The 18332-nt window shown below is 44.7% G+C and overlaps 1 protein-coding gene across 26 annotated transcripts in view; it reads left to right on the forward strand.

Annotated features, from left to right (window-relative positions):
- The first annotated feature begins 3155 nt into the window (after nucleotides 1-3155).
- The window catches only part of PARD3 (par-3 family cell polarity regulator), a 771876-nt gene continuing 756699 nt past the window's right edge, over nucleotides 3156-18332 (forward strand). For all 26 annotated transcript variants that reach the window (XM_068235737.1, XM_068235760.1, XM_068235761.1 and 23 more), the window contains exon 1: nucleotides 3156-3445. In XM_068235737.1, the coding sequence (XP_068091838.1) occupies nucleotides 3326-3445 (120 nt within the window). In that variant the 5' untranslated portion in view covers nucleotides 3156-3325. The remainder of the gene's footprint in view (nucleotides 3446-18332) is intronic.

Consider the following 18332-nt stretch of genomic DNA (forward strand, 5'->3'; position numbering starts at 1 on the left):
TCCTACTGAATAGGTGCTGGCTTACTGAACAGGCAGAGCCGAGATTTGAACCCAGGTCTCCTGTGTCAGAGACAGAGCCCTTAACCATTAAACTTTCCAGTGATAGCATAGAGGGCGCTATTAATGCCAGGAACACGAAGAATCACTCGCGTTCTCTGCCTGTCACCGAAACCGGAAATGGCTGCCGGCGGGGCCAGGAGCATCGGAGCGAGTCTACGTGGGCACCGGACAGCTGCAGGGGGCTGGTAGAAGCCCCAGGTCAGTAAAACTCATTTTTTTCAGGTGGCTTAAGTGACCCTTTAAGCCTGGTACACACTTTCAAATGTTATTTGTCAATCACTGACCAGTTTTACCATTTCCATGTAGTATGAGGGATCACCTACACAATCTGCTCATAGTATTCAATATCTGTTGACCCTCATACTACTGCTGGTAAAATTGCTCAGTGATTGGCCAATCATAATTGATAGTGGGTACCGGGCTTTAGAAAAGGGGGCAATCAAATTCTGCAGGAAGTGTATTTAATTGTCTTAGGCCTCTTTTCCATGGACTGTTGATGGGCAGTGAAATGCCTCTCAAACTCTCACAATTGCTTACTGCTGCTTGGCAACTGCTTACTGCTGCCTGGTAACTGCTTGCTGAGCACACAGCTCAACAGTCACATCCCTCCAAATGGTGCAGGTTCCGTACGTTTCATTCCTCGGACCTAAAAAATGCTGCAGGCCCTAATTTTCTGGACCGTTCTGCCCAGCAGAATGGAACCGGACAAAAAATTTTGCAGCATTGGGGAAATGGAAAACGGAACGTTTCTTCACACTAGTGAAGAAAGGGGCCGTTCCACAGGGAATGTGGGGGATGTGGGGACGCAAACCTGAGCGGCAGGAGGGTGAGGGAGGGTGCAGCAGCCGGGCGGGTGGGTGAGGGAGGATAAAATACATACCTAATACTCTTTTGAAGCCGGCGGTATGAGTTTCCATCTTCTTCCTACTAGTCACAGGACGCGCTGTGTAATCACAGCGGAAGAAGAGGAAGCATCTACCGCCGGCTTCAAAAGAGCATTACGGCAAACTGAGTGAAAACTGATCCGATCGATAGTTGATCAGATCCGATGAAGCAGAGACCGGATCCGTTTGGCTCAAAACGCTAATGTGAACCGGGCCTAAATGTTTAAATATAAAAGAAAACCATGGGATACTTTAAAAAAAGGCCATTTTTAGGAATAGGAGGATAAATATAGGGAAGTATTTGGACAGTCGAGAGGCTTCCCCCTTTCTCCTCACCCCCACCGATCTAGCGAAGGGACCCTCCAACTATATTCAACAAAGGTTTGTCAAAGTGTGCACATGGCCACACTCCCTTCCTTATATGTGCCCAGTTGCAATGCGCATGTGCAAAGATGGATGACCTTTGCACAGCAGCAGCATGGAGCCACTTGTGCACACGGTTTCTCCTCTGTGTGTGAAAGGCTCCTTGCTACTGCACAGGCCACACTTGCATCTGCACAGAACAACATGGTCTCGGCACAGGATTGGTGAAGAAACAGAGAAGTCTCTGAATCATCCAAAGGCCTCCCTCTACTGAGGTAAATATCCCAGTTTGTTCTTTTTTTTTCCCCCACCACAGACTTGCTTTTTCAAAAAGTTCTGTATCCTCTACATGGATAAAACAAGTTCTATCACAGAGAACTTGCACAGGTGCCAGGAAAATATGTGTCTGGAATTGGTCTCACAGCTTCAAGCTGCATACAGTTTGCATGCAAGACAGAACTACTGTATTTATCTTCAAGCTCACCATCCCTAGCAATCAATTTCCTGCCTTCACGTCCATGTGATTATGCACTGTGTTAACATACCTCAACTTGTTTTAACACAACGCTACCGTTGCACTGTAAACGTCACATAGGTGGTGCATTGCAGTGCGGTAAACCGTGATGCAAAGTGCTTGTTACACCACATCATTGTGAATAGAGCATTGGGAACACACTAGCTGAACTTGTGTGTAGGTTCCCTCCCTAAGTAGGACCAGCGCTAGACTTTTTGCTGCCTGAGGCAAACTTGAAAGGATGTGCTCCCCCCCCCCCCCCCCGATTTGGAATGATCGCACAGCACATGCTGCACCTCAACATTGGCAACACTGGCTGGCTGTGACAAACTGCTCACCCTCAGCCACTCCATTCCTCCTCAGTCAGGACAACATTCCCACCTCCTCCCTTGTGCTGTGCAAGTCAAATGGAACACTGCTGCTCTCCTGCCTCCCCCCCCCCCCCCTCAAACTCCTCACACGGCACAACAAGCTGCTTTCCCCCAATGTTGACCTCTTCACCTCGCTCCCCCGATTCTCCTCCTACTCTGACTGCATCTGCATGCTGTGATTGTAAACACACAGTACAAACATACTGCCCCTGTAATCTCGGCCACCTGATGCAAATCTTTCACCTTACTTCATGAGAGAACCAGCCCTATCCCTAAGGGCTAAGACTAGAAATGTACAAGAAAAATTTAATGATTCCAGCTTACATTCAAATTTAATGTAAACTGGAAACAGCTGGAGTCTAGCAAAAATCAGTAGAAGTGAATTTGTATAGGTAGCAAGCTGCATGTAATTTACACCAACTCACAATTTAACCCATCTCATTGGCCATCGTAAATACGATGAAATACAAATATTCCATATATATATTTTACACAGAATATTAAGTGACAGGAAGTGTTGAAGAAGATTGTTAAATAATAACTCAGCTAGAGTTCCACTTTAACGGTTTACAATTGAAAGTTGGGTAGTCCTCTCGGTAATAGCAGGAAAATAACAACCATGCAAAGGAAATGCATGTTGAGCAAGCTCTACAAACTCCCCGGTTACCTGTCTACTATTACTAATAGGACTGCCGTGACACACACTAGCAGGCAGCAGCTTCTCACTACACCCAAATCCCTATGAAATGAATCCATTTTCCAGCGGCGGCTGCTTATATCAGCGCCACCCACCAATCAGGACCGAGCTTGGGCTATTCAGGCGGGAAGATAATCCATGTGGAGCGTCTATAGGTGGAGACTTTTGTCCTTCAGGAATTCTGCAGCCGGATTGGTTAAGACGCGTTACAGTGCTAGCTGCGCTCCTGGCGGTCACACAATCCTGTTGGAAAGGAGTGGGAGGAGCCGCGTTGCGTTCACATGCAGGAGAGAGTAGGGAGGGGGAGGAGGAGGCTGTTGCGGGCCCCGCATACATCGCAGGCTACGGAGGGAGAACCGGAACGCTGGATTAACCCCCTGGACGGCGAGAGCGCGGGGACAGCGGGGCGGGGTCTGCTGGCTCCCCGGCCGCAGATATGAAGGTGACAGTGAGCTTCGGCAGGACCCGGGTGGTGGTGCCCTGTGGGGACGGCAACTTGAAAGTTTCGAGCCTCATCCAGCAAGCGGTGACCAGGTACAAGAAGGCCATAGCCAAGGTGAGCGAGGCCGGGGTGCAGCGGGTTGCCTTCTTGGGGGACTTGGAGGCGCTGGGACACCCCTGTGTTGGACGGTGGTCCCTTCCGTGTTAGCGCGTACTCTATGGTGGAGCAGAGAACTATCTGACCCTGCGGGGGAGGGGGGATGTGTTGTGCAAGGAGAATGCTGCCAACCTGTACAAGTCTGACAATGGGACAGGAGAGCGGGACTGTCAGTGCAGATGTGTGTGGTGTCTGCACTGTCCCCGCTCCATGTGTGCCAGTGCTGGGATCCCTGTATTGTCAGCATTGTGTAGGGCTTGCCTGCCTTCTCAGCTGCTGAAACTAAACTCATGTAGTGCAACACTGGCAGGACTGCAGGGAGCTGCATGGGAAACGCTTGTTGTTTCACTAGGATGTGCTACAAGCATAGGTGGTGTGTGTGTGTTTTTTTTATTTTTTTTTTTTATAGTTTTTTTAGTAACCTTATCATGCCAATTAAACATTCCAAAACTGATGGTAAACTCCAATTCACTTTGCAAGCCTGGTGTCTATTTCTTTCTGGATAAGTTGTAATAAGAATATTTGACCACAGTTGAAATAACCGAGTATTTGCAATATGTTTGATATTTGGCTACCTCTAGTATACAGTGCATGTTTTTCTTCTCCACTGTTGCTTGGTTAAGTTTAATGCCTGGTAAACACCATGCAATTTCCTGTCACATGGGTTGATCAATTTCGTGTATATATACGTGATCAGAAAAATGATCGTGAATCAGGTTGGACTTATCGAAAATAATATACCGGTGTATAAGTCGACTGGGCGTATAAGACGACCCCCCAACTTTTCCAGTTAAAATATAGAGCTTGGGATATACTCTCAGTATAAGACTACCCCTCTTCCGATGCACACCAAATAAAAAAAAATAAATATATACTGGTGCTATGTATGAACAGATACTGGGTCTGTTCTGTATGTGGAACCCAGTATTTAACAGTATATAGGTGATTGACTGGTTGGATTGGTCAACTCTCCCTAAGTGGACTGGTCAGCTCTCCTTGTCTACCTGTTTATCAGAGCGGTATGGAAGAATAGATTGTGCGGTGACCATAAAACACGCCTCTTTCACCCGTCTGGCCCGCCCTTGTATCTTTATTATTGTATTTACCTCCTCTGCCTCTCAGATCTCGCACATGTGCGCATGCGCCGCTTCACTACAGTCCTCAGCAGCGAGATCTAAGAGGCGGTAACAGGATAGGGTGTATTGGCATCAATGACATCTGGCGTATAAGACGATCCCTGACTTTTCAGATGATTTTCAAGGGTTAAAAAGTAGTCTTATACGCCGGAATATACAGTATTTGACCTGTCTATCTTAGGGCTGATGAGTTGGAGTAATTTTGGGTACCTGAAGTCAGTGGTTTCATAAACTGAGGAGTCAGATGATGATTTTTTTTTATTTTTTTTTGTACCAACTCAATGGCTTTTGTAAGTATTAGACTAATGCTGGGTACAAAGTAAGATTTTCCGTGTGATTTTTTGCGACCGGATCTGTTTTCCTGCACGATTCTGTGCTCTATTCTCTTATCTATATTCGTTTTTCTTATCTTTTTCCATTCACCGCCATGAGAAATCAAGCGTGGAAATGATCGGGAGCAATATCGGACATGACGGATATTATCTATCTATCTAGCAATTGCATGGTGTGTACCAGGCATAAAGGCTTATTTCCACTTGGAACATTCTACTTCGAAGCCGCAGCCTGAAATGCTAAGCCATGCACTACTATTGGGTCAGCAGCGGGATGCAGAAATCTGCAGCATGCCATCAAGATTTTCACTGCGGTGTAATCTGGATGGCAAGTCACTATGGCGATAGGCAGTGGTTCCTTGTCCCATGCGCATTCGTGGAAATGCTACAGGCTCAGGACGAATTCCGACGTATTGGAAAATTAGTGATTTCTTTAAAAAAACGGATAATGGATAAAAGCAGGACTACCAGGCAGTGTTGCCAACTCATCCCTTTAATTACTGACACATATCAATTATATAGGTTTCGTGGCTAGGTAGATGCAGTTAAGGCACTGATTGTGTAAGTAGCCCCAGAACCTGTATAATTTAGGTGTCAGTAATTAAAGGGATGAGTTGGCAACACTGCTACCAGGCAACTGGTATTGTTTAACAGGAAATCAATATGGCAGCCTCCATATCCCTCTCACTTTAAGGCCTTGTTTCTACTACAAGCGTATTTTTGCAAAGCACAAATTCACATGGTGATAAGTCTATAGGCATTCTTCCATTTACATGCAAATTTTTGCTAGCAGAAAATCCTGACAGCTGCATTTCTTTTCGCATGCTGCATGTTCTTGTGTCCGGAACAAGCATGATGACCGCATGAAAAATGTGAACATTCACATACGTTTTACAAAAAGAGGACGTTTGTCAAATGTGAAGCGCAAGTAAATATTCACTGAAAATGTGTACATTTCTTTCTCACATAAAATGCAAGCTTGTAGTGGAATTAAGTCCTAACTTATTAGGTTGTATGAATACAGGTAGTCCCCAACTTTACGGACGACCCGCCGATACAAACAGCCTGAAAATGGAAAATTTCGATTTGATGGGAACAAGTGGAAAAGTTTTTTTTTTTTTTTTTTTTTTTTTTTTTTTTAAAAAGATCTTGTAATTTTTGAGAAAATGAATTGAAAAAAATAAATCAAAGGAGAATTTTTAAAAACAGTAAAATTACATTTTGCTACAGTACACTGAGGGTACAGGGGGGCAGAGATGGGACAATGTTTTGACTTATGGACAGATTCAGGTTATGAACAAATTTACAATCCCTACCTAGTTAGCGTACAGGCTGCATCTTTGGAATAGAGTATTTAGCTGCACAAATGTTGTGGATAAGCAGCGGGTGATGGGCTGCTTGGCTTTGTACTGACTGGAGCAGACCTCTGATGGTTATCAGGTGTTATAAGGTGATAACCAAGGCAAACACTTCATATTGTGGAGGTGTTGACAGTTTACCTGACTGAGTAAAAAATAAATCATACCTGGTCTAAAGTACACCTGAGGCCTGGAACCCACTACAAAACGCTATCGCTAATCACAATGGCTAGCGTTTTTAACGAGTAGTTTGTAAGCGATTTTTATGAGCGATTGCTGGCGATTTTCGTAGCGTTTTTAAAGTGTCAGCTTTTTGGCAGCGATTGTATAGCGATTAGCGGTTTTAATTCTGATTGGTCCTTTCAATTTAAATCGCGTTTGCGACTTTGCTAATTGCAATCGCTCCAGTGGAATTTGGCCCATCCATTAACATTAGCTGAGCGTTTAGGGAAATCGCTAGCATTTTGAATCGCTCACTAAATTTTCACAAAATCTCTCTAATGGGTTCCAGCCCTGAAGCATGTTTTGTTTATTTTTCCTTTTACTTGGCATAAACGATGAGTTTTTTTTTTTTTTTCCCCAGTAGATTTACTGGCCAGTCGATTTTCATAGACTTCTATGAGAAAATTGATCAGAAAAACAATCAAAATCAGATCGGACCTGTCGGAAATTATCTATTGAGCCGTCCATCTGCCAAAACTCATGGTGTATTCCCAGCATAAGTTAAAGGGTCCTTTCACACTTAAAAACGCAAAACGGTAGCGCTTCGGTTTTGCGCAAGTGATTTCACGGTGATTAGCACGGTTAAAATTGATGTATACTTCCCCGATTCAGAGCGGTTGCGATGAGCGCTTTATTAAGCACTGTATCGCGATTGTTCCAGAATATCGTCTAAATGCTGCAGGTAAAACTTTTGCGATTGGCGCCAATTGCGGCAGTGAGATCTCTGCCATAGGGTTAGAATAGCACTTCGGCGATTAGCGGGAATTGCCTGCTAATCGTCGTAGTGAGAACGGGCCCAAAGGCTTGCCTCAGTAGTGGGGAGCACCTAGGTCAGGGGGGGCCTAACTCAAATACAAAGTGGGCCGAAGTTGAACACTGGGACCAAGTTGTTTGCAAGCCACGACTCCCATCAAAGTTCCCTGGTGTCTACTGGCTCTCCCTCCCCTATACAGGTCCAGAGTGTCTACTGCCCCACCGCCCTCCCCCATACAGTTATTGGTTGTATAATGGCCCACCCTTTCCTGTACAGTTCCCTGGTGTCTACTGCTCCCCCCCCCTCTCTCTACCATATGGCTTCCCCAGTGATCTAGAGCTTCACCTTCAAGTAAGCTTCCCAGGTGGTCTAGAGTGGGCCAAACATAATGCAAAGTGGGGAAAACACTTGAGGGCCACATTTTATGGTTCTGCAGGCCAGATTTGGCCTGTAGATTGACATGTATGCCCTAGATGGTCCAGAGGCTTCCTGGATTCTACAGCCCACTATTCAGGCAAAGGGCTCCTTTAAACCTATGTGACTTGCACCATTTAAATAGGTTTCTTCCCTCCTTGTTCCCGGCCACAGACAAGCGCATCAGGAGTAAATTCCAGGGCTGTGGAGTTGGAGCAATTTTGGGTACCTGGAGTGGGGGTTTCATAAACGTCGGAGATGGATGATTTTTGTACGGACTCCACAGCCCTGGTAAATTCTGCACATGCCCAGTAGAATGAAGCCGCTGTGTACAGTATTTGTCACAATCTGAGTAGACCCACCTGCAGCAGGTGTGCCTTGTGTACTGCGATGGTGCTGCGATATACAGACCAGTGTTCTCCTCAGAAATTTTTTTCAGCCGTGTGGCATGAAAATAGCAAAGGGGGGGAAGATACAGAGAGCCCGATATGGTGCAATATGTACTGGTAGTTAAAGGAAGATGTGTAAATGTTAGAGTAATACTCACAAGTCAGGGTTACCTGCCAGGTAACCACTGTGTAGGCAGGTGGGGAGATTAAACCTGTCCCCACTCAGGATTAAGAAGTCGCTCTCTGCAGATGAGAAAAAGGGGCCAATTCCCCTTCACCAGGGGTGGATACAATATTGTAAACAATGTTACAGAGGCGCCAAAAGGATGAAAGTAAATAAAATGTTTAAAAAACAGGGAGGTAGTAGGTGGACTTAAATCCCCGATGCAGACACAAGAAAATGTCGAGTTTACGACAAAAACGATTTATTTATATACTCCAATATTTTGCAACGCGTTTCGTGGGTTCGACCCACTTCATCAGGCTATAAACAGGAGCAATCAAACACTGTAGGACAGAGGAAACCAAAGCCACTAAATATTCTGTTACAATATGATCATACATTAGTTCTCTTTTCTATATATATTTTATGTACATGTAAAAATTATTTCTATAATATATTCATTTTTTTAGTGTTTTATATACATATATATATGTACAAACGTATATACAAGAAACAGAACATAGATGTATAGCTTTTCTTTAAAACAAGTGAAGTGAAATCAAGAAAAATGTCTATATTAATCTGTGATGAGTGTTGGTGAAGTGAAACAATGAATGAATGAATGAATGAATGAATGAATGAATGAATGAATGAATGAATGAATAAATAGTGTGTCATGAAAAAGTAGCTGGGTGGGGTGAGATGAGAGAATGCAGGGCCAGTGCTTCTGTGACCGACTCTGCTTACCACATAGGAGGAGGTGAGCCGATGACAGCCGGGTGGTCATCAAAACTAGCCGGGTGGAGCACCCGGCTAAAAGAGCCTGGGGAGAACACTGCATACCTAGTGTGATATGTTAGTTTCAAGCAGCACTCTCTGCCTAGTGGCTGTTAGTTGTGTGTGACTGATGACCGCATACTGCACCGAGCAGTACAAACACCTTCTCCATGTCCATCGGAGTACCTCAAACAATGCCTGGCGAGCTGAGCTGGGGAGATTCCCATTACTGCTTGAGATACTGAAGAGAGTGTTTGTCCTTCTGGGCCCACCTACAGAGCAGCATCCCTGACTCACCCCACTACAAAGCCATGCTGCACAATGAAGACCAAGAAAAGCCATGTGCACCTAAAGTAGTGGTCAGCTCTATACTCCCTCCAACCCCCGACCCACAGTTTATAACAAGAGTCCAGATAAAACACCACAGCCAGGAGCAAAGAGGACTATGTGGAAAAATAGAGGCGTGAAATAAGTCACAAAAGCTAACCATATACCAGTCTCTACAAAGAGAATATAAAATGGCCCCATACCTGGAAAAGCTCCAAAACTCTCGAAGAAAATCCTGATTGTCTACAGATTGAGTGCTCACAACCTCGAAATAGTCCGGGAGACACAGACAGACGTACAAACCCAGGGAGGAGAGACTTTGCCAACACTGTGAGCAGAAGACCCTTGAGGATGAAAGCCACTTCCTGCTGCACTGCCCCAAATATACTGCAACCAGGGACACTTACTTTAAGAAATTGTTGGAACTATTCCCAGACTTTCTCACAGAAGATGAGAGAAAAACATATATCCTACTGGGAGAAGAGGAATCCACAGTGACAATCGCTGCACACTATGTCACAGCATGCCACAGACTGAGAGGAGCATAACGGAACTGTAAACCTAAAAAATGTCCACAGACTGCTTAGCCATTGTCCCCCTACCTCACCCCCTCCCATGTCCCCCTTTTAGCCTTGCTTTGGCAATACCTGTAATGCATCTTGGTCATGCCAATAAAGCTATCTTTGATTTGATCAGTACAAAGCTAGTGGTGACAATACAGTTGTTAGTAGATTTCTGTTGGAATATGATCTAATATACACTGGAGCAAGGTGGTGGTTCAGGTTAAAACAGACCTAAACTCTTGCACAGCAGACCAGGAAAACACATACAGTAGTATCCCTTTATAGTAAACTGTAAGGGACTGGGCAGAGTGGTTTACTATCTCAGAAATTGTCATACTTGAACCCATAATGTATACTATAGTTCTGTATTTTTAATTCATTCAGTAATTGGGAGTCACTTTTTCTTTTAATGCTTCAGCAATGAGCACAGTGTCTTAAAGAGAGTCTGAAGCGAGAATAGATCTCGCTTCAGACCTCATATATAGCAGGGGCACGTGTCCCTGTCCCCCCAAATCCCCTCCGTAATGCGGGGGAGAGCTTCCGCATTGGGGCAGGGCTAACCGCCGCAGCCCTGCCCCACGTGTGTCTGTCAGCGCATACCTCCGCCTCTCCCCCGCCCCTCTCAGTCTTCCTTCACTGAGAGGGGCGGGGGGAGAGGCGGCGATGCTCGTCTGATAGACGCGCTGGGAGGCAGGGCTGCAGCCGTTAGCCCTGCCTCCAGGAAGCAAAATCAGCGACCAAGTCTGCGACCAAGGTTTGCGGGGGCAGGGTTGGGGGGTCAGGGACCCTCGTTCAGCCGCGGGATAGCGGCGTTTTAGCAGGGACACACATGCCCCTGCTATATATGAGAGCTGAAGCGAGATTTAGTCTCGCTTCAGTGTCTCTTTAAGCTATATCAAAATACACATAGCTCAATATGCAGGGATTTGCATGCAATCATCAAGCAAATGCTTGCACAGGAAGCATAGGTCTTGCCAATTAAAGCAGACCTGAACTTAGAATTTCCTCTCTGCTCTCAAAGATAGGCAACGGGACAATAACCATTAAAGAGAATCTGTACTGTAAAATTCTTACAATAAAAAGCATACCATTCTATTCAATATGTTCTCCTGGGCTCCTCTGTGCTGTTTCTGCCACTCTCTGCTGCAATCCTGGCTTGTAATTGCCATTTTTTATGCAGTTTTACAAACAAGACATAGCAAGTGCTAGGCTGAAAGTTGCTCAGTGTGTGTCATACAGAGTGTGCACGGGGACTGGAGACGGTGTGTATAGCTTCTATCCAATCACAAGCAGCACAGCACATTCCAGCCTGACTGCCTGAGCCCGACAGACCCAACAGAGGAGAGAAGATTAGATCATATAACAGAGATAACACAGCCACTGTGCAACTAGGAAAGGCTGCAGTAAGACAGAGCGCATTAGAACAGCTATAGGAACTTCTAGGATAGAAAAAATAAGGCTCAAAATTTTGTTAGTCTCTTTAAAGAAAAATATTTCCTTGTTACAGCCGATACAAATTCTGCAATAAATCTCCAGTGTTTCTACTTCTGCTTTCATGGAAGCAGACATATTAACATCCAACGCTTTCAAATGAGATTATCTGCCCTGGCTGTCAGGTGACATGGGGAGAGATCAAATTATAACTTGTGATTAGTCACAGATGAGGGGGGGATTAGACAGGCTAAAATATCTAAATACATACAGGGTACATTTCTATATGTCTTTCTTCTGTCCTGTGCAAGAGTTCAGGTCCACTTTAAAAAGATGGAGATCAATGACGATCTATTGTGACAGATCCATTTAGGGTAATCCTAGTGCAAGTGGGACGGTGTACACAAATATCATTGTATCAAAGCCAGCAGTTGGTGTGCACATGTGCAGCTGCTTCAGTGTATGAACTTTGAACATTCCCGCCTGTATGTATCTTGCATTTTTGCCAGTGTTACTGTCGTTGCAGAATTATTGTGTGTAACGTCGTTTGCAGATGTTCATACGGAACTGTTCATTTGCTATAACTTTGTGTGTGTGTGTGTGTGTGTGTGTATACTTAGTTTTACTTGTAACTCTGATTAGTCACTGGGATAAATGCCTCAGCCAGTCACATACTATTATACTGTTGTGTCGTTTGTGACATGTTATATAATAAGCCACAGTACTTATTACCAGGCAGGCTCACTGGCATTCTCTTGCTATTAAAATGCTGCTGTTTAATGCCTTTGACTTTAGTTTGTGTGTAAAATCATCATTTGTTGCAAGGTGCCATTATTCATGAGGTAGTTTAAAAAGACTCACTGGATGGTATATCGTGACCCTTGATGCTTTGATCACCAATATGATTTGAACACCAGAACTTCCCCATGAATATCACTCTCTCCTCTGTTCCCTATTTAAAGCTGTGATTCAACGTGAACACGACAGGGCATCCAGAGGCTATTTACTGAGGAAATAGCACTCACTCATGGATATATTTGTGCCTATGTGTATAGGTTCATACTGTGTGGGTTTTTTTTTTTGTGTTAAGAAAAACATCACTGATAACTTCTGCATTTTGTTTCAGAACTGCATGAAGTAAAGCAGTATATTTAGCATTAATGGTATTAGGACTATTATGGTATGTCTATACCTGCTGAAAAAAAGAACTAAAATCTCATACATGCACCAGTCTAAACTCAGCTGACACAGCCAATCGGGCCGTCTTCTGAGTGTCTCGCATTTGTACTGCATCCCTAATGTGTCGGCAAAGGATTCGGAGTGGCCAATAGGCTTCCCCCTAAATCAACCCTAGACTACGATGGGCATATCACCATGGTAGATATTAGATTGTTAACTCCCTCTGAGAGACAGTTAGTGACATGACTATATCTTGAACTCTTGCACAGGACAAAAGGAAAACCTAGAGAAATGCACTTTGTATTTTGAGAGTTTATCCTGTCTTAATTCCCCCTCATCTGTGTCTAATCACCACTGTAACTTCATCTCTCAGCTGTGTCAAATCATGGAATCTCCTCTGCCTCAGCAGAACAGCTAATTTGTAAAGACAGAATGTTAACCCTGTGTCTGCTTCCATGAAAGCAGGAAGTGGACACACTGCATATTTTTTGCAGGATTTGTATCCGCTGTAACAAAGAAATGTTTTTCTTTAAAGGTTATTGCTTATCTTTTAGAGCTGAGAGGAACTTAAAATAGAATTTTAACAGGCTCCAGGATTGGATAAATTTGCTCGTGCATCGAATATAACCTTTCCCACCCCTGGCTTAAAGGAATACTGTAGGGGTCGGGGGAAAATGAGTTGAACTTACCCGGGGCTTCTAATGGTCCCCCGCAGACATCCTTTGCCCTCGCAGCCACTCCCCAATGCTCCGGCCCCGCCTCTGGTTCACTTAATTAAATAGTATGGTCTGTGCCTGCGCAGTACGCTCCTGCCATCAGCGGGAGCGGGGACACGGCAATGCAGGCGCTGAGGTTTTCAGACTTTAAAGTCTGAAATTCCAGAAGTGAACCGGAGCATCGGTGAGTGGCTGCGCGGGCACAGGATGTCTGCAGGGGGCCATTAGAAGCCCCAGGTAAGTTCTAGTCATCCCCCCCCCTAAAGTATTCCTTTAAGTATTTTTGTGTGCATATAGCATGAAGGTATTCCATGTCCTATTTAAAAATATTGAAATGATTTTGAATGCAGAGTCTGTGTTTTCCATTGTGGGTGTTGATGTTGCAGTCATGCAGAAAATTTGGGAACAAGACTTGGTTGCACAGAAAGGTCACTGGGATGCTGTGAAATTCTTTGAATTGGCTGGCTATGAGCCTCTTGTGTGTGTCCGCAGTGTTTCCACTCTTCAGCATGTGACAAAATGAACATGGCAGTAAGCATTCTCTGAATAGTGTTTTATTCTGAACATCTTTAAAGAAGCATATTGTATGAAAATATCTCCGTGAGCATGTGGGTGGTGATTGCAGTGGTAGAGCCAACACCAGTGTCTGTCCTTTGTGACTGTGTCACTTTAGTCTGCATGTGGGTTTGGTTTATAGCTGTTACTGCAGCATGTTTCACCTTTACGTGTCTTCTTGCAGCTGCAGCTTTTGTCTAGGCTTTGGGGATCTCACCTGCTCTATCTGCAAGATCGCAGAGTTCTGGTTCAGCATGAGCTTGCTGGGTTGTCTGTCACCTCTTACTGACAGCATCTGTTAGCTCTTGTTTCTGTCATGTTGTTCAGTTTACCTTATTACTGCAAGTGCACCAGCTGGAGTTAAAGCGGTTTTCCAGACAGGAATAAATAGCAGGGCTGTAGAGTCGGAGTCGGAGCAATTTTGGGTAGTCTGAGTTGGTGATTTCATAAACTGAGGAGTCGCATGATTTGTGTACAAAATCCACAGCCCTGGTAAGCAATAGACTAAGGAGTCAGTCTCGGAGTCTGAGCCATTTTGGGTACCTGGAGTCTGTGGTTTCATAAACGAGTCGGAAGATTTTTGTACTGACTCCACAGCCCTGATAGACAATTTTTTTTTCATTCCAGCTCCACAACCATCCCAATGGCAACTTAAAGGACACCTGAACTGAGAGCGAACCTTTGGCTGCAATGTTTGTTACCCTTTAACAATACCAGTTGCCTGGCTGGCTGATGATCTCTTTGGCTGCAATAGTGCCTGAATCGCCTACCTGAAACAAGCAAGTGGCTAATTTAATCAGACCTCAGTCAGAAACCTCTGCTCTGCATGCTTGTTCAGGTTCTATGGCTAAGAGTATTATGCTGGGAATACACCATGAGTTTTTTTGGCAGATAGCTGGCTCTATATAGATAATTTCCAACATGTCCGATTTAATTTCGATAGTTTTTCTGATCAATTTACTCATAGAAGTGAATGGAAATTGATCGGAAAAACGATCGGCCAGTAAATCTGCCGAAAACCCTCATTGTGTATTCCCAGCTTTATAGGCAGAGGCTTAGCAGAACAGCCAGGCAATCTGCCTTGTTTAACCTGCCTGGCGTTCTATTAAGATCGCCAGGCAGGCTGCGGGAGGGTTTTTTTTTAATAAAAAAAAAACTATTTCATGCAGCCAACTGAAAGTTGGCTGCATGAAAGCCCACTAGAGGGCGCTCCGGAGGCGATCTTCCGATCGCCTCCGGCGCCCAGAATAAACAAGGAAGGCCGCAATGAGCGGCCTTCCTTGTTTTGCTTATATCGTCGCCATAGCGACGAGCGGAGTGACGTCATCGACGTCAGCCGACGTCCTGACGTCAGCCGCCTCCGATCCAGCCCTTAGCGCTGGCCGGAACTTTTTGTTCCGGCTGCGCAGGGCTCAGGCGGCTAGAGGGGCCCTCTTTCGCCGCTGCTCGCGGCGAATCGCCGCAGAGCGGCGGCGATCAGGCAGCACACGCGGCTGGCAAAGTGCCGGCTGCGTGTGCTGCTTTTTATTTCAGCCAAATCGGCCCAGCAGGGCCTGAGCGGCAGGCTCCGGCGGTACTGGACGAGCTGAGCTCGTCCAGACCGCCCAGCAGGTTAAAAGGAAATATAGGTCAACCTCCATACCCTTCTCACTGCACAGGTGTGCTTTAGGCCTCTTTCACAGTGCGACGTTAAAACATTTAACGCAGAATAACTCACTGCAATGAAACATCAATGCGCCATTCACAGTGCACACGCTGTGTTGGTGACTAACGCTGCACGTTCAGTGAAAGTGCTGCATGCTGTGCGTTATACACGTTATCAGCTGCGTTGGACTGTTTGCACATGCTCAGTAATGACTTGGAAACATACTTTTCATTGCCTGTATGCTCTACTGTATGCGACCATAACGGGGTATTAAGTTGCGTTGTGACTTTTTTGGCTCATTGCGTTGTAATTTGCATTGCGACCTTGACGTAGCATCAAACTGCAACGTCTTACTGTGAAAGAGGCCTTAAAGCCCAGCTGAAGAATACATTTACATAATGCGACATCAATTCAAAATTATCTGCATCTCGTGGACCATCCCAAGTTGGCAATGAAGGGAGGAGTTGGCACAAACCATTCCAGTGCTAGTGATATTAATAGCCAGCATCGCTCAGTACCTGCGTCAAGCGCAAGTCACTGCTACCGTTTTTAAAGCTCTTTTAATGTTAATGTGCCCATTTCCTCCTGCAGTTATTTAAAGGGCACATGCACACACTTTTAGTCTTAATTGTCTTTTTGGCAAGAGTTGCTTGGCTCAGACTGGCTCTTCTAACAGACGCTGACTTGGCGCTTTGTGCATGTGTTGATCGCTGCTGCTAGTGATTTCGTTGGTGCTGATAGACATTTTCCATTGGCTGGGAGTGGAACGTCCGGGGGGCAGTCAGATGATGCTTGCAACACCTCCCAATCTCTAGTGTGTAGCCTTAGAGCTGTATGGTTCTAGCTTATGTATTGGATTAATAGGCGTATATGGCTTTCCAAGATGTATTTTTAACTGCAGTTCACACAGTGGTTTTGATAAAAGGGAATTTTTTACATGGGTGCTCTCAGACACCGATACATCGGTTCCACGAGGTCTCTTTTCCATGGTCGGCTGAACTGCTTGTTTATGGGGCAGTTTAGCCACCTGGCAATCGCCATTCAGCTGCAATTGCATGCAATTACCGTCATTACCTAGCTACAAACAAATGTCTCTTGTCACATTGGAACACTGCAACCGCCGTGTTCAGATGCAACTATGTGGGGCACAGTCTGTGCCAATCAGTAGCAAGCACCCAGCTGGTGAATGGGAGCAGCTGCCAGGCGATGAATTCACCGCCTTCAGCTGCCCTTGGAAAGGAGACCTGGATCAGTCCTTTGTTCGGTCTTCATCTTTACCTCACAGTGCACACTCTCTAGGCCTCCTGCCTGTGCTTGTTGGTCCTTCAGCAATACTCCAGTAATAGTGTTTGACTGGCTGGGCACTGGTTTCTCCATCTTGCTAGTGGTGGGGTCAGGATTTTGTGGTGGACAGGCCATGATGAACCAGACATGTCTTGCTTCCAGAACTCCTAAACTCGTTTCCGTTTTCATTTGCAGTTGTGAACATTGGCCTGGGCTGTTTATCTGAAAGAAGGGGGATAAATATGGAGGACAGAGGCTACATTTAGCTGTGTAATTGTGGCTGTGGTTCTGGTTGGTTTGTGTGGTACCTGCCTCTCTTGTCTGTGCTTATTTTTGTTCTTGCGAACTAGACTTGGGTTCTTAGAACGGTTTTGCATCTAATGCCATTAGGTCTAAAGAGAGGTTTTAGGTTTTGTGAGGCGTATAGCCAAGATGTTCCTTCTTTTCCAACTCTGCTTGTTTTCACATTGCACATGGGTACTGACGGACTATGCTGCTTTACACTACATGAGGAGAAAAATTGTGAATACAATAGTACTTAATCTACGATTGGTCTGTTTATATTTTGCAAAAGGTTCGCCAGAAAACACAGTAAATAAGGTCTGCTTCACAGGATCATTGCAGAAAAGTGATATAATCTGTTACATTCAGTCAGTAATAAGACAATGTTAGGCAAAGTACCATACTGAGTTTTGCAGGTCCTCTCAGGTATTGCCTTATAGCCTTATACATGGTTAGAATCTTTCAAAAAAGAAATAGCCTAATACTTTAGTATTAGTAGATTTTGCAGACTTTGATGAACACATGCTAGATTGCCAGCCAAGATGTCCTGAAAATTGTTTCTAGGCTATGCAGAATGACAGGCTATCAGATTTTCCTTGATGAAACCAAATGTAACAATAGCAGGTTCCTTATTTATATCCGGACAGGTCCACTTTAAGTTGTACTTGTCACCTGACTTTACATAAACAGTCATTAGCTATCTGGAGTGGTGTCCTTGAGCTTGCTTTCTCTGGGTTAGTTCACGGGGAACACGTGATATCAAATGTTTTGTCTGTAAGAGGTACATATTCAGTGGAGAATGGTAGGCAAATAAAAAAAAAATTGTGCATTATGAGGAAATGGCTTGGAACTTCTGAGTTGTTTTTTTTTTTTTCCCCCTTCATCACATTCTTTATGTCTAAGTATTTCAGTTGCATACTACTGTGGCCATACACAGGTAATTACTTCCAATGGATGTGATTGCTTTAAAGAGAAACCGTAACCAAGAATTGAACTTCATCCCAATAAGTAGCCGATAGCCCCCTTTTCCACGAGAAATCTATTCCTTTCCACAAACAGATCATCAGGGGGCTCTGTATGGTTGATATTGTGGTAAAACCCCTCCCACAGTGTGATGTCAGGACCATGGTGCATTGTGGGAAATAACCGCTGTTTCCAACTGCCAAAAAAGCAAGCAGCATCTCCTTTCACAGACATTACCTGCCAGCAGTAAAAATGTTATCTTGTGATGAATGTCAGAATGTATATCAGGGAGAGGAAAGAGTTTTCAAGGGGCAGGCACTGACTAATTTGTATGTAAATTATTGTAAAAATGAAG

This window comes from Hyperolius riggenbachi, chromosome 5, assembly GCF_040937935.1.
Source record: "Hyperolius riggenbachi isolate aHypRig1 chromosome 5, aHypRig1.pri, whole genome shotgun sequence".
In the NCBI taxonomy this organism is placed as follows: domain Eukaryota; kingdom Metazoa; phylum Chordata; class Amphibia; order Anura; family Hyperoliidae; genus Hyperolius; species Hyperolius riggenbachi.